The sequence below is a fragment of the Microcaecilia unicolor genome, chromosome 14, assembly GCF_901765095.1.
Source record: "Microcaecilia unicolor chromosome 14, aMicUni1.1, whole genome shotgun sequence".
In the NCBI taxonomy this organism is placed as follows: domain Eukaryota; kingdom Metazoa; phylum Chordata; class Amphibia; order Gymnophiona; family Siphonopidae; genus Microcaecilia; species Microcaecilia unicolor.
The window spans coordinates 19187495-19200329 of record NC_044044.1 but is presented as its reverse complement, the minus strand read 5'-3'; the positions used below and the strand labels follow the sequence as shown (position 1 = coordinate 19200329).

Below are 12835 nucleotides of genomic sequence, written 5' to 3'. Positions count from 1 at the left end.
ATTAAAAAGAAATCATCCGAGCGGGAGGCGGTGGGTTTTTTTGGCAGAGGTCACCGTGAAAGATCTACATAGGTGACCTCTATCTTTGCTGTGTATTGTTGTTTGTGAGGTTTCGAGGTTGGGGGGGGGGGGGGTGTTAAATGAGGGGAGGGGTTTGCTACAAATAATGTAAGAGATGACATCAGTATTTCTATTATAATTCCAGGTATTTTGGTGTTTGTCATACACTTCATTTTATTTATATATAATTTTTTTAAAAATCATGCAAAATCCTTCAGATTAGAGACACAGAAGTCGGCTCACCTTGCGGAAGAGGGCAGTAAGCCTCTCCCTAGTGTTGTAATACGGAGAGTTGACCCAGATGACACGAACCAGGCTCAGTATGTGGGGCAATTTGCTGGCAATCGCCTTAGCTTTTAGTGTGGCTAGCTCCTCAAAGGGCTCTTTCAGGATGGACAAGAAGGTGAGGTTGGACAGAGCCTGCATGGACCCATCCTAACAGCAAATTAAAAAGCAAGAAGTGAGCACCAAACTGGACATCACATGATACACTCATTGGAACAGATTCATAGAAGCACTCTGCCACTGCAAGAAAAGGGTGATTTACTGCATTCTGTGGGCAAATATACTGTGATGGGTTATCATCAGGGCCAGCTCTAAGGCATATGGCACCCTGGGTGCACTTCCCTCCCCCAGACATTCTCTCCCCTTTCTTCACCTTCCCTCCATGCATCCTCTCTTCACTTCCCTCCATCCCACAACATTCTCTTCCCTCTTCTTCATGCCCCCTATGTACATCTCACTTTTGTTGCTAATGTAGGTTCTTCTCTGTGTCCCCTATATAGGTCTGCCTCTCCACACCAGCCCCACCGTCTAACTCCCAGTACTTTATTTATTGGGATTTATTAACTGCCTTTATGAACAGATTCATCCAAGGTAGTGTACAGCAGGTCCAGCTTAACATAAAACTTACAATTTTGTTAACATCGTAACAATAGCAAAATGACCAAATATAAACATAAATACAATAAATGAAGAAAACTTGGAAATATGATGTCAATACAATACAAATAATACCATAATAGACAGCACTTTCATTTTTCTCTCTTCCTCCCCATCTCCCAGTGGCTGTAATATCAGCACTTTTTGGACATCTCCCCAACTCTCTATGGCCCATAGAAAAAAAAAAAAGCACTGACCAGTACACCAGCTACCTGTCCTGCAAAGGGCACATCACAATTCCTCCTGGTGCCTTTTGCATGGTAGGGGTGAAATGAAGGCAGATCAGGCTGAGCCTATGGGGTAATGTTAGCAGTGTCACTTATCCTCTCACCCTATCCAAGACTGACCCTGCTTGTCACCGACTAATACTAAAGATCCGAAGTGAGACTACTGTTGGTTATGCTGCTGGCTTTAAAAAGCTGTTCTCTTTTGACAGCATACACATTGAGATCGATATTCCAAAGTAGTAATCCAACATTGCATGTTAACCTGATAAGTCCTTTGATTTTGAATATTTCAGGCCAAATAATGGAGAATTTTTGGCAAAACATATCAATCTCTGGTCAAAAATGATCTTGATAAAATGAAGTGTTGAAGACATTCGAGGTGCAGGACATTCAGCTGCTATATCCGGTTAACTTTGGGACCCTTTTACTAAACTGTGTTTGGGGCTTACTCGGGCTAAATGGCCTTAACACAGGATGGGCTAATGGTGTTGGTTTTGTCAACTATTTACTTTTCTTTATGTTTTTGGGAGGGAGCATGTCAGGGGTAGAGAATGGATGGGGATACTCACATTACAACTGCGCTATCTGGTTAGCGGGTCTCCCTTAGCGCCTTCTAAACAGGAGGCAGCAAGTTCTCCTGCGGTAATTTATTTTAACGGCCACACACTAATGCTAGCATTAGCGTGGCTGTCAAAAAGGGGTTTTCCCTATTTATTTCATTTAAGGAATATCTAGATCATCATTTAACATCCTGTAGCCTTATACATGGACTTTCAGTTGAACAACAAGTCAATCTTCAAAAATGATGTATATGAAAATCTTGTATTTGAAAACTGGCTGGCTTTGTGCAGGATGGAAAGCAAACAGATAGACTGTCAGTTAGGCACCAAATGACAACATCTGGACTTGCCCACTAAAATGTCTTTCTTTCAGTCTGGTGGGAGCAAAACAGGAGCAAATGGGCTTAGCACGCAGGAAAGGCCTATGTAATTACGCGCTAAGCCCATTTCTTAGTGCAGCATAGTAAAAGTACCCCTTTGTTATCTCAACAATGGATACACCAGACTTAATATAAACAGATAAATATATCCATTTATCTATATTTAGTGGTGCTAAGAAGCCCATATAGGACTAGATTCTATATATGGTGCTGTAAAATTGGCACCGAAAAAAATACACCTAGGCGTATTCCTATAAACTAAAGTTAGGCGCGGTTTATAGAATATGCCTAGGGCCCGTCCATGAGACTAAATCTAGTCGCAGGAATTTATGTCAAGTAAAACATGGTGTAAATGATGGCGACTAAGTTAGTCACGGACCAGGCATACCATATAATAATTTGTACCTCCAACGTTCTCTGGCTAGCTGGCTGTCTGGGTTCGTAACATCTCCTGACGTCAGCATTGCAAGCTTCCAGCGTTCCCTACCCTCTCACTGTCCCACCCTGGCGTAAAGACGTAATGATGTCAGAGGAGGGCGGAACAGTGAGAGGGAAGGGAACGCTGGAGGCGAGCTGACGTCAGGATGTTACGAACGGAACGGAACGGAACGGAAGCCAGCCAGAGAACGTTCAGGTACAAAAAAAAGGGGCAGGAGAATCGATGGATGGGATGAGAGGAGAGGAGAGAATCGTGGGACACGGATGGGAGGGCAGGGAAGAGGAGAATCGCTGGACATGGCGAGCATGGGATGGGAGGAGAGAAAGAAAAAAATGCTTACATGAGAGCCTTCCTAGGGCCCGTTTCATTGTTGACGAAACGGGCTTGGTTCCACTAGTGTTCTATAATAGCACGTATCATTTTTGGAAATGCCTATAACCCGCCTATTCCACACCAATTGTAACACCCCCTTTTTGGCTGTGCGCATTAGAATTTATGTGCATCGCTTTACAGAATACGCTTAGCAAGTTGTGCACGTAAATTCCAATTAATGCCAGTTAGTGCCAATAATTGCTCGTGAAGTGGCAGTTATCGGCGCTGACTGGCTTATTAAGATAATTATGTTGTGCACGCTAATCAGAATACGACCTGATTTGTGCCCGCAACTCAAGTCGCACTATATAGAATTGGGGGGGGGGGGGATATTGCTGAAAATCTGCTAAAAGATAATCAGATAAGTCATTTGATTATTCTCAAGTGGAAAGCACCCAATTAAATAGTGGCCTCCTTGAAACGCAAGTGTCTTCTAACATCAGGCATATATGGATTGCAGTGTAAGGGTGGCTATGAGGCATATTTTCAAAGCACTTAGCCTCCCAAAGTTCCATAGAAACCTATGGAACTTAGCCTCCCAAAGTGCTTTGAAAATATGCCTCTATGTCTCCAATAGTACCACTCAGAGACTTCGACTGCAGCACAGCATAACACAACATACACTGATTACAGAATGTGGTAGTCAGGTCTTCTTCAACACCTTTCTGCCTCCTGTACCTGTATTTGATTTGACAGCTTTTTGAAGGGTGCAACATAGGAAGACTTGGAGAGCTGCAGTAGGGATTCAATCTGCTTTACTCCATCCTTGTCCAGCTGCCTGCTGAGCCCCGACAGGTCACTGCAGCGATCCCTCCAGAACTCAATCTCCTCTAAGGGTCCGGAGCTCTCTCCTGTCTCCACAGTTTCCTGTGCGCTCAGAACCTCTTTAATCTGACGTGTCCAGTGCACCATGGCAGCTAAAGTAAGGAACAAAAGCATCCCCGTCAGATCTTCTTGGGGAGAGATTTGTAACAATTGCACAGAACCAAGTGCTCTTTAGCCAATCAGACAGCTGAGAAAGCCGATTATTTCGTGCTTCACTTATCTGCCTTCTCAGACAAGTAATCTGATTGGCCAGGAGCCCTCCAGCCATCTGTATACTTTGCTTTTGTCAATTTCCAGCTGGGTATTCCAACTAGGTTTCACTGTTGTATAAATATGTAAGTTTCTCTCACTTTTCTTTTTGTGTTATTATATTAGAATCTGGACTATCCAGTGGCATACCAAGGGGGGGGGGGGGCGGTCCGCCCCGGGTGCACGCCACTGGGGGGTGCCGCAGTGCGCGCCTGCTCTGAGTTCACTGACTTCGCATGTTTGCTGCAGCTCCCTCTGCAGGGCAGAGGGAGCTGCAGCGAATGCGCAAAGTCAGGGAACTCAGAGCAGGCGCGCGCTGCGGCACCCCCCCCAGCGGTGTGCACCCGGGGGGGGGTCCGCGCTACATCGTGGGGGGGTGCTGCACCCGGGGGGGTCCGCGCTGCATCGGGGGGGGGGGGGGGGGCCCCGCCCCGGGTGTCCGCCCCCCTAGGAACGCCACTGGGACTATCATCCAGTTTTATAAGAACAGTGAGACCCCTCTAGATGTATCAACATGCATAAACAACTTAGAAATTAAGAATTCAGGAATGTCCCCACAAGACATATATACATACTATATAATGGATACCCAGCTTCCTATCCTACTACTGATAGAGAATGGACAACCTACACTGGAATTCTTCCTAATTAAAATCACTTCACTCTAGCTAACTCATGGATAGTTTTACTCAAATAAAAAAAAAGAAGAAAATGAATAAATTAAGTCTCTATCTCAGCCTAACTCCTCACAAAGACCAGATCTACTTACTCCTACCCAGACGCAGCAGTGTACGGAATTGGGGGGGGGGGGGGGGACAGTAGAAATTTGCAGAGCAGTAGGCAGATCAAACAGCTGATTTGAACTGTGAACCACGTGGGCAAGAGAGGCACTGGCAACAGGAAGAGCAGGTTAGTGAAGCACTAGGCTTGCTGCACCACAGCTGTGCTCTCCTGTGGTCGGCTGGGATTGGACTTCCTGGGGGGAGAGTAGGTGGCTAGAGCAGTGCCGTAGCGAGGGCGGCTGACACCTGGGGCCGGTCACCGCTGTGCACCCCCCCCAGGTGCAGCACGTCGCACCCCCTCTCAGTGCACAACCCCCCCCCCCCCCCCCCACCACCTGGAGTGCATTCTTACATCATTTAGAAGCAAGGGGCAGGCGGGAGAGCCGATCCGCCCCCGAGTGCACGTCACTGGGAGCTGCGTCGGCTCCGCTGGTTCCCTGCTCTTTCTGCCCCGGAACAGGAAGTAACCTGTTCCAGGGCAGAGAGAGCAGGGAACCAGCGGAGTCGACACCCCCCCCCTCCCCAGCGGTGTGCACCTGGGGCGGACCGCCCCACCGCCCCCCTTCCTACACCACTGGGCTAGAGGTGTACATGTAAGTGAAGGAGGGCACTGGAAATCCATGCGTCCCTACTCTCTGGTGTCATTGGCTAGGCTAGAATGGAAGGGGCATTCACTTGCTCTTTATCTATGTTGCATTAGCATGTTACTTGCGCAAAGAGCCCTCGAGCACGTTGTTTCATGCGCTCGAGGGCTCTGATCATGGGGCGGTAGCAAACACCGGCGCTAGTATGGCGCTAGCAGCCTCTAGCGCTGGCGTTTGCTGTTGATCATCTGCCTATGTGTGCGTGAATTAGCAAGCAGGCAGCTCCGCACATCACTCCTTCCCTGCACCAGCCCACCTCAGCACAGGACATCGAAGGGCAACTGCAGTTTATTACCTGTAGACACCACAATAAATAATCCAAGGGTGCCAAGAAGGATCAGCTCAGTAAAACCAAGAAAAAATTTCTGAGTATATACAGGCCTTCCCACACCGCCACTAGATCAAGAAGTCCTAGACCTTGTATATACATAGTAAAATAGTAGATGACGGCAGAAAAAGACCTACGTGGTCCATCCAGTCTGCCCAACAAGATAAACTCATATGTGTATACCTTACCTTGATTTGTACCTGCCTTTTTCAGGACACAGATCGTACAAGTCTGCCCAGCAGTATTTCCCGCCTCCCAACCACCAGTCCCGCCTCCCATCACCGGCTCTGGCACAGACCGTATAAGTCTGCCCTCCATTATCCTCGCCTCCCAACCACCAACCTCTCTTCCCCAGATTGCTTCAGCTATTTGGGAAAGGTCAGAAGGATTATGTGGCTGATTTATTCTGCTATCTACATCACAGGTAAGCAACTGGGTTTTCTCCATTAACAAGCAGGAACATATTTTATTTATTTATTTGTTACATTTGTATCCCACATTTTCCCACCTATTTGCAGGCTCAGTGTGGCTTACTTAGTTGATTCTACATGGAATGTTGCTACTATTGGAGATTCTACATGGAATGTTGCTATTATTGGAGATTCTACATGGAATGTTGCTACTATTGGAGATTCTACATGGAATGTTGCTACTATTGGAGATTCTACATTGAATGTTGCTATTCCCTAGCAACATTCCATGTAGAAGGCTGCGCAGGCTTCTGTTTCTGTGAGTCTGACGTCCTGCACGTATGTGCAGGACGTCAGACTCACAGAAGCAGAAGCCTGCGCGGCCACATTGGTGTGACTCTGGGCAAGTCACTTAACCCTCCATTGCCCCATGTAAGCCGCATTGAGCCTGCCATGAGTGGGAAGTGTGGGGTACAAATGTAACAAAAAAAAAAAAAGAATTGACGAAGATAGTAAAAAGCAATCTTTTGCCAATGATGTGATTTGTTCTTTGAAGGATAATTCTTGGTCTATAATAACTGACCTATTTTTTGAGAGAGAACTACACTAATTGACTGACCATTGATCTGAGGTGCAAATGAGGGAATGACAGATTCACCCTAAATCCAACATAGGCCATGTTTCACCAAGGGTATGGTCTTCTCAGACTACATTCATCCAACTTCCAACCCTGATGCAGCCCTTGACGAAACATGGCCCATGCTGGTTGCAGGTCCCAATATTAAGATAAGTGTATCAATTCATAGAAGATATAGTTATAATTATTTGTTACATTTGTATCCCACATTTCCCCACCTATTTGCAGGCTCAGTGTGGCTTACATAATACCGTAGGCGTACGCCAAGCCGGTAGAGAACAAATACAAAGTGGTATAATGGTAGAATAAGATACATGTGTTACAGACACATTTTGGAATCGTAGAGAGGAGAAGATTGCGTTAGGTCCATTAGTTACTTTGTATAGTTGTGTAGCAGGGTTCAGGATTTTAGGTTATGTCAGTAGTGTATACTTTTTTGAATAGGTAGGTTTTTAGTGATTTCCTGAAATTCAGATGGTCGTATATTGTTTTCACTGCTTTTGGTAGTGCATTCCATCGTTGTGTGCTTATGTAGGAAAAGCTGGTTGCGTAAGTTGATTTGTATTTGAGTCCTTTGCAGCTTGGGTAGTGAAGATTTAGGTATGTTCTTGTTGGTCTGATTGTATTTCTGGTTGGCAGGTCTATCAGCCCTGTCATATATCAGCCACACATGTGGGGATTCCCAAGCTGTGGGTTGTGCTGCAGTACCATTGTCTAATTACAGGTTGAAAGGAGCCATAAACCGAGAAAAGCAGTATGAAATTGAATGAGAAGCTATCAAGTAAACATATTTTGGAGCACTTTTTCACCAAAAGCACCAATCTGGAGTCTCGGTTCAAACAGTAGTGTTTTGGATAGTGCTGGCCAGACTTATACAGTCTATGCCCTGAAGAGGACAGGTACAAATAAAAAGTAGCACATATGAATTTATCTTGTTGGGCAGACTGGATGGACCATGCAGGTCTTTTTCTGCCGTCATCTACTATGTTACTATGTATAGAGATTGAGAGGCTGCTTTACAGACATCCACAAGGAAACAAGCATGCAACTATCTGATCAATTTGTTGATTTTTTTTAAATAGAAGAATAAGATCACTTACTTTACTTGATAGATGAAGTTTGCTTATAACAGAAGAAAATACAGTCAGAAAAGCAATTGGATAAAGTTCTTTGCAGCCTGTCACACCCAGTTTGGTTGCTTTTGGTCAATACTGATACAAAATATCAATAGGAGCTCATAGACTGTAACATAGTAACATAGTAGATGACGGCAGAAAAAGACCTGCACGGTGTCCCATAAGTATTGCCACACTGGGACAAGCCAAAGGTCCATCAAGCCTAGTATCCTGTTTCCAACAGTGGCCAATCCAGGTCACAAATACTTGGCAAGATCCCAGAAAAGCTCAATACATTTTATGATGCTTATCCCAAAAATAAGCAGTGGATTTTCCCAAGTCAATTTAATAATGGTCTATGGACTTTTCCTTTAGGAAGCCGTCCAGACTCTTTTTAAACCACGCTAAGCTAACCACCTTTATCACATTCTCTGGCAACGAATTCCAATTTGATTCAAACAGTGCATCACCAGTTGCTCTCTCTCTCTTCTACCCAAATCTCTGGCTGTTCTAATGCTGCCATGTCACAGATGCAAAAGCGATAAGGCTAGCATCAAAAGGCAGGCTATTAGGGTTTAAAGATGGCTGGGGGGGGGGGGGGAAGGAGTGTCTCACAGCTCTGGGAGAAAACATGCATTCTTCATTTAAATTGCATACATAGAACTTCTGATAATTATGAAATGTGGTCATAAACAGCCCAAGTGGAGTTGCAGAAAAACTGATCGGTTTGCTAGGAAAGCCTGAGTCAGAGGATTCACACTGCCATTTTTGTAAGCAGCTAGGTTTGGGGGAGGGGAGAGCAAAGAGAAACTATGGTAAGTATCATTGCTGTGATAAATAAATTGCCAGAAGTCCTTGGCAGATAAAATAGATGATTTAATAGCCATTTCCTTCCTAAGGCAGGAGCCGAAGTAGCAGAGAAAGCGGCTGAGACAAGTAGAGCAAATAATCAGTACAATGAAGGACAGAATGAAGGAACTGGAAACTAGCAAATTGAAGTTATTAAAGTATCTGGCGTCCCAAAGGATAAACTTGGATAATCTTGAGAGTCACTCACAGAGAAATAATATTTGGATAATTGGAATGCCTGAGGGCTCAGACAGCCAGCATGTGGAGAGATTTATAGAAGACTGGCTAAATATTATTTGGAAGGGCAGGAGCAGTTACATAAGAATATGTCCTATTGGGTCAGACCAATGGTCCATCTAGCCCAGTATCCTGCTTCTGACAGTGGCCAATTCAGGTCACAAAAACCTGACACAATCCCAAATAGTAAAAAGATTCCATGCTACTGATCCCGGGAACACACAGTGGTTTCCCCATGCCTATCTCAATAGCAGACTATGAACTTTTTCTCCAGGAACTTGTCCAAACCTTTTTTAAACCCAGAAACACTAAACACTGATACCACATCCTCTGGCAACGAGTTCCAAAGCGTAACTATTCCTTGAGTGAAAAAATATTTCCTCCTATTCATTTTAAAAGTAGAACCTGGGGCAATGGAGGGTTAGGTGACTTACACAAGGTCACAAAGAGCTGCAATGGGAATTGAACCCAGGTCTCCAGGATCAAAGCCCACTGCACTAACGGCTATTCCTCCACTCACTTACTCTTGTGCGGGAAGTGATGGCCATAAGAAAAATTGTTTTCCAAGACAGGTATTTGAGAGAAGCATGGCCTAGACGTTCAAAAGGGGAATCCACGAGTCTAGTGAAGATTACGTTGAGGTACCAAGCGGGTAGGGAAGACTTGAGAGCTGGAAGCATGTTGAAGAGACTCTTGATAAATTTAAATACAGTAGGATGGAGAGAAGTTGATTTGCCATTAATGGGTGCATGATAAGCTGCAATGACTGCCATTTGAATGCGAATAGGTGTAACTTTCAGTTCCGAACTGGAAAGATGAAAGGAGGCAGTCTAGAATGTTGGGAAATGGAGATATAACTGGATTCTGTCCATGATTTTTCATCAAAGAAACAAATTGATTACACTTCAGTTGCTAAGATTTTCTCATAGAAAGCCATCTTGCTGCCAATAAGATATCTTTCTTGGCAGCAAGACAGCCTTCTATGAGAAAAGGGAAGTGAGACTAAAAGTTGCCGCTCAGTCTCCATGCCATCAGGACAAGGCTCTTGAGATTGAGATGAATACAATGTTCTTATTGCAGGAGCCAGGTTGCATGTTGGTCTGGAGGTATTGAAGACAACACAAATATTGCACTGAGATGGGGAAACTAAATTTGTCTGAGCCAATGTAGAGCTATCAGAATAATTAGAACTTTGTTCATACAAATTTTGATTAGGATTTCGTGAATCAATGGGCAGGGTGGGAATTCATATATAAGACCTGTGTTCCATGGAATTACAAAGGCATCATGTGCTTTTCTTTTTGGGGATGGGTGAATAGAACAAAAAACACAAACACTTCTGAATATCCCAACCAACAGAAGATACAACCAACTATGTTTACATCTTGTGGGGATCATGTCACCAGTTGAGAGAATCTGCAAATTGATTTTCTCAGCCTGGTAGATAAACTGCCTGTACTGTCACATCAAGTTTACAATCAAGGAGCCAAATCTTTTGGCCTTCTTGAGAAAGAATTGCTATTCCTGTTCCACCTTGCTTGTTCATGTAGAACATAGTTTTTTAGTTGTCTGTTCTCACTTGAACTACTTGAAGGCATGTAATCATTGAATATTGCTCTTAGTTCCAATAAGTTGATATGAAAAGAACACTTTCAAAGTCTCTAGAGATCTTATGTGGCAAATTGAAGTAGATGAGCTTCCCAATCTTGGTTGGATGCATCTGAGGTGAGAGAAATGGTGGGCTGAAGTGGTTGGAAGGGACTTCCTGCAGACAGATTGTCCAATGATGTCCACCAATGATGTCTGAGTGATAATAGAACATCAGACATGATAAGAACTCTCACAAAGAGGGGTTTACAATGCTGATCTTAATGGCTCTTGAGATGTCACTGAAGGAGTCTACATGCAGTCTGGCCAAGGGAAGTACATAGACTGTAGCCACCATAGGATATTATATGCAGCTGCCCAAGGTGCTCAGCTAAGTTGTAGAGAGTGACAAACAATGATGAGTGTTCTGTTCTTTGGCAGGAAGACTCTTGCTTGAGCAGAGTCCAGCTGGACGCAGATGAAGAGTAAGGACTGTGTAGGTGTTGGAGTGAATTTCTGCTCATTAATTAGGAAACCTTGAAGTTGGAGGAGATTGACAACTGGCTGAAGAGTACGGTGAGCCTAGGGTTCCATCAAACTGGAAATCAACCAGTCGTCTAAGCAAAGACATAACACTACCTGTAGTACAGCCAAAAATGTTATGAAAACTCTGGGTGCTGCCAAAAGGCCGAGTGAAAAACTGTGTATTGATACCCCCCCCCCCCCCCGTTCTATAACATGGTGCCTAAAGTTAAGTGCCAATTGCATGCGTAAGTTATAGAATACTAGAATTTGTGTGTGTGACTGTAACAATTACACATGTAAATGCTATTCTATAATTTTAGCACGCAACTCAACATGCAGACACAAAGGGAGGAACACATGGGCGATGCATGGGTATGTCCAAACATTAACGCTCATAACTTACAGGATACTGTATACACATATGTGTGTGTGTATATATATATATATATATATATATATATATATATATATATATATATATATATATATATATATATATATATATATATGTGTGTGTGTATGTGTGTGTGTGTGTGTGTGTGTAGGTATTCTAATCAGCCCATGTAAATGTTACTGCATTCTTTACAGAATTACCCCCATAGCGCTGCAGTATTTAAAAAAATTTTAAAGTACGGGCATAATGAGGGTAATTTTATAACAGGACGCCCAGGATGGGAAGGCATATAAGTGTCTATGTGCCTTTCCAAAAGCTGCTGCATAAAGTATAAAGTTACACCTACAATGAAATTGGACTAAGAATCAATGTATATGTGTGTGTTTTGTAAAACAGAAAAATAAGTGCAAATTCTGCCCCCATTCCACCCGTTCTCCAATTCCAGAAATGCCGACAAATGTACTGCACAAGAATAGGTGCTGTTTTTCTTAGTATCTCCTTTTATACATTTATATGCTGAGATAACTTTATGAGTGCTTAAGTCCCTTATAAAATCCCCCCCATGTTACTACAAGAGATATACCTCCCTCGACAAAGGAAACGTATGACTGTGAAAATATAATACAGGCCAGATGCTTCACTCTACTTGCACCTGTCATTCACGTGATTGAAATTGAAAACAGATTGGAGGTGGTCAGAGGTGTACATCATCTTGTGTGTGGGTGTAGCTGGCCTGAATTCGTAATTATTTCTGTTCCTAGTATTAACAGTTATCTTTACTGTTGAACTTCTTACAGTTCTGAAGGTGGATGTCCTCTGTCTTTAAGTGGTGACCTCCTGCATAAACTGCTTTCCATTACTTTTGAATATCTGCAGGAGAAACTATTGATTGCAAGGGGCTAACACTGTGATTGATCATGATTTGAACAGACAGAAGCTGTCAAGTGACCAGAAAGGGCAGAGATTGATACTCGAAACCAAGGGACTGATATTTAAAAACAAACTGTGCTCCTATGTTTAGGTATCTAGCTTACGTACCCACCTACCTCACTCGACCACAATATAACCTTGTATTTGTTATCAACCGACTGGCGAACGCCTTTACGGTACTATGTAAGCCACATTGAGCCTGCAAATAGGTGGGAAAATGTGGGATACAAATGCGACAAATAAATAAATAAATTTTCAGCTGAACTTATAAGCCTAGAGGCAGATATTCAGCCAGCGGCATTCAGCGTTTCTTTGTCCGCTGCCGGCTTGATGACCAGATTTT

At 43.7% G+C, this 12835-nt stretch overlaps 1 protein-coding gene across 1 annotated transcript in view; it reads right to left on the bottom strand.

Moving 5' to 3' along the window:
• The window catches only part of DNAH2 (dynein axonemal heavy chain 2), a 218871-nt gene that overhangs the window by 185045 nt on the left and 20991 nt on the right, over nt 1-12835 (bottom strand). The window contains exons 6-7 of the mRNA XM_030186429.1: nt 3659-3897; nt 304-495 (exon numbers count right to left, since the gene is read on the bottom strand). Of these exons, the coding sequence (XP_030042289.1) occupies nt 304-495; nt 3659-3897 (431 nt within the window). The remainder of the gene's footprint in view (nt 1-303; nt 496-3658; nt 3898-12835) is intronic.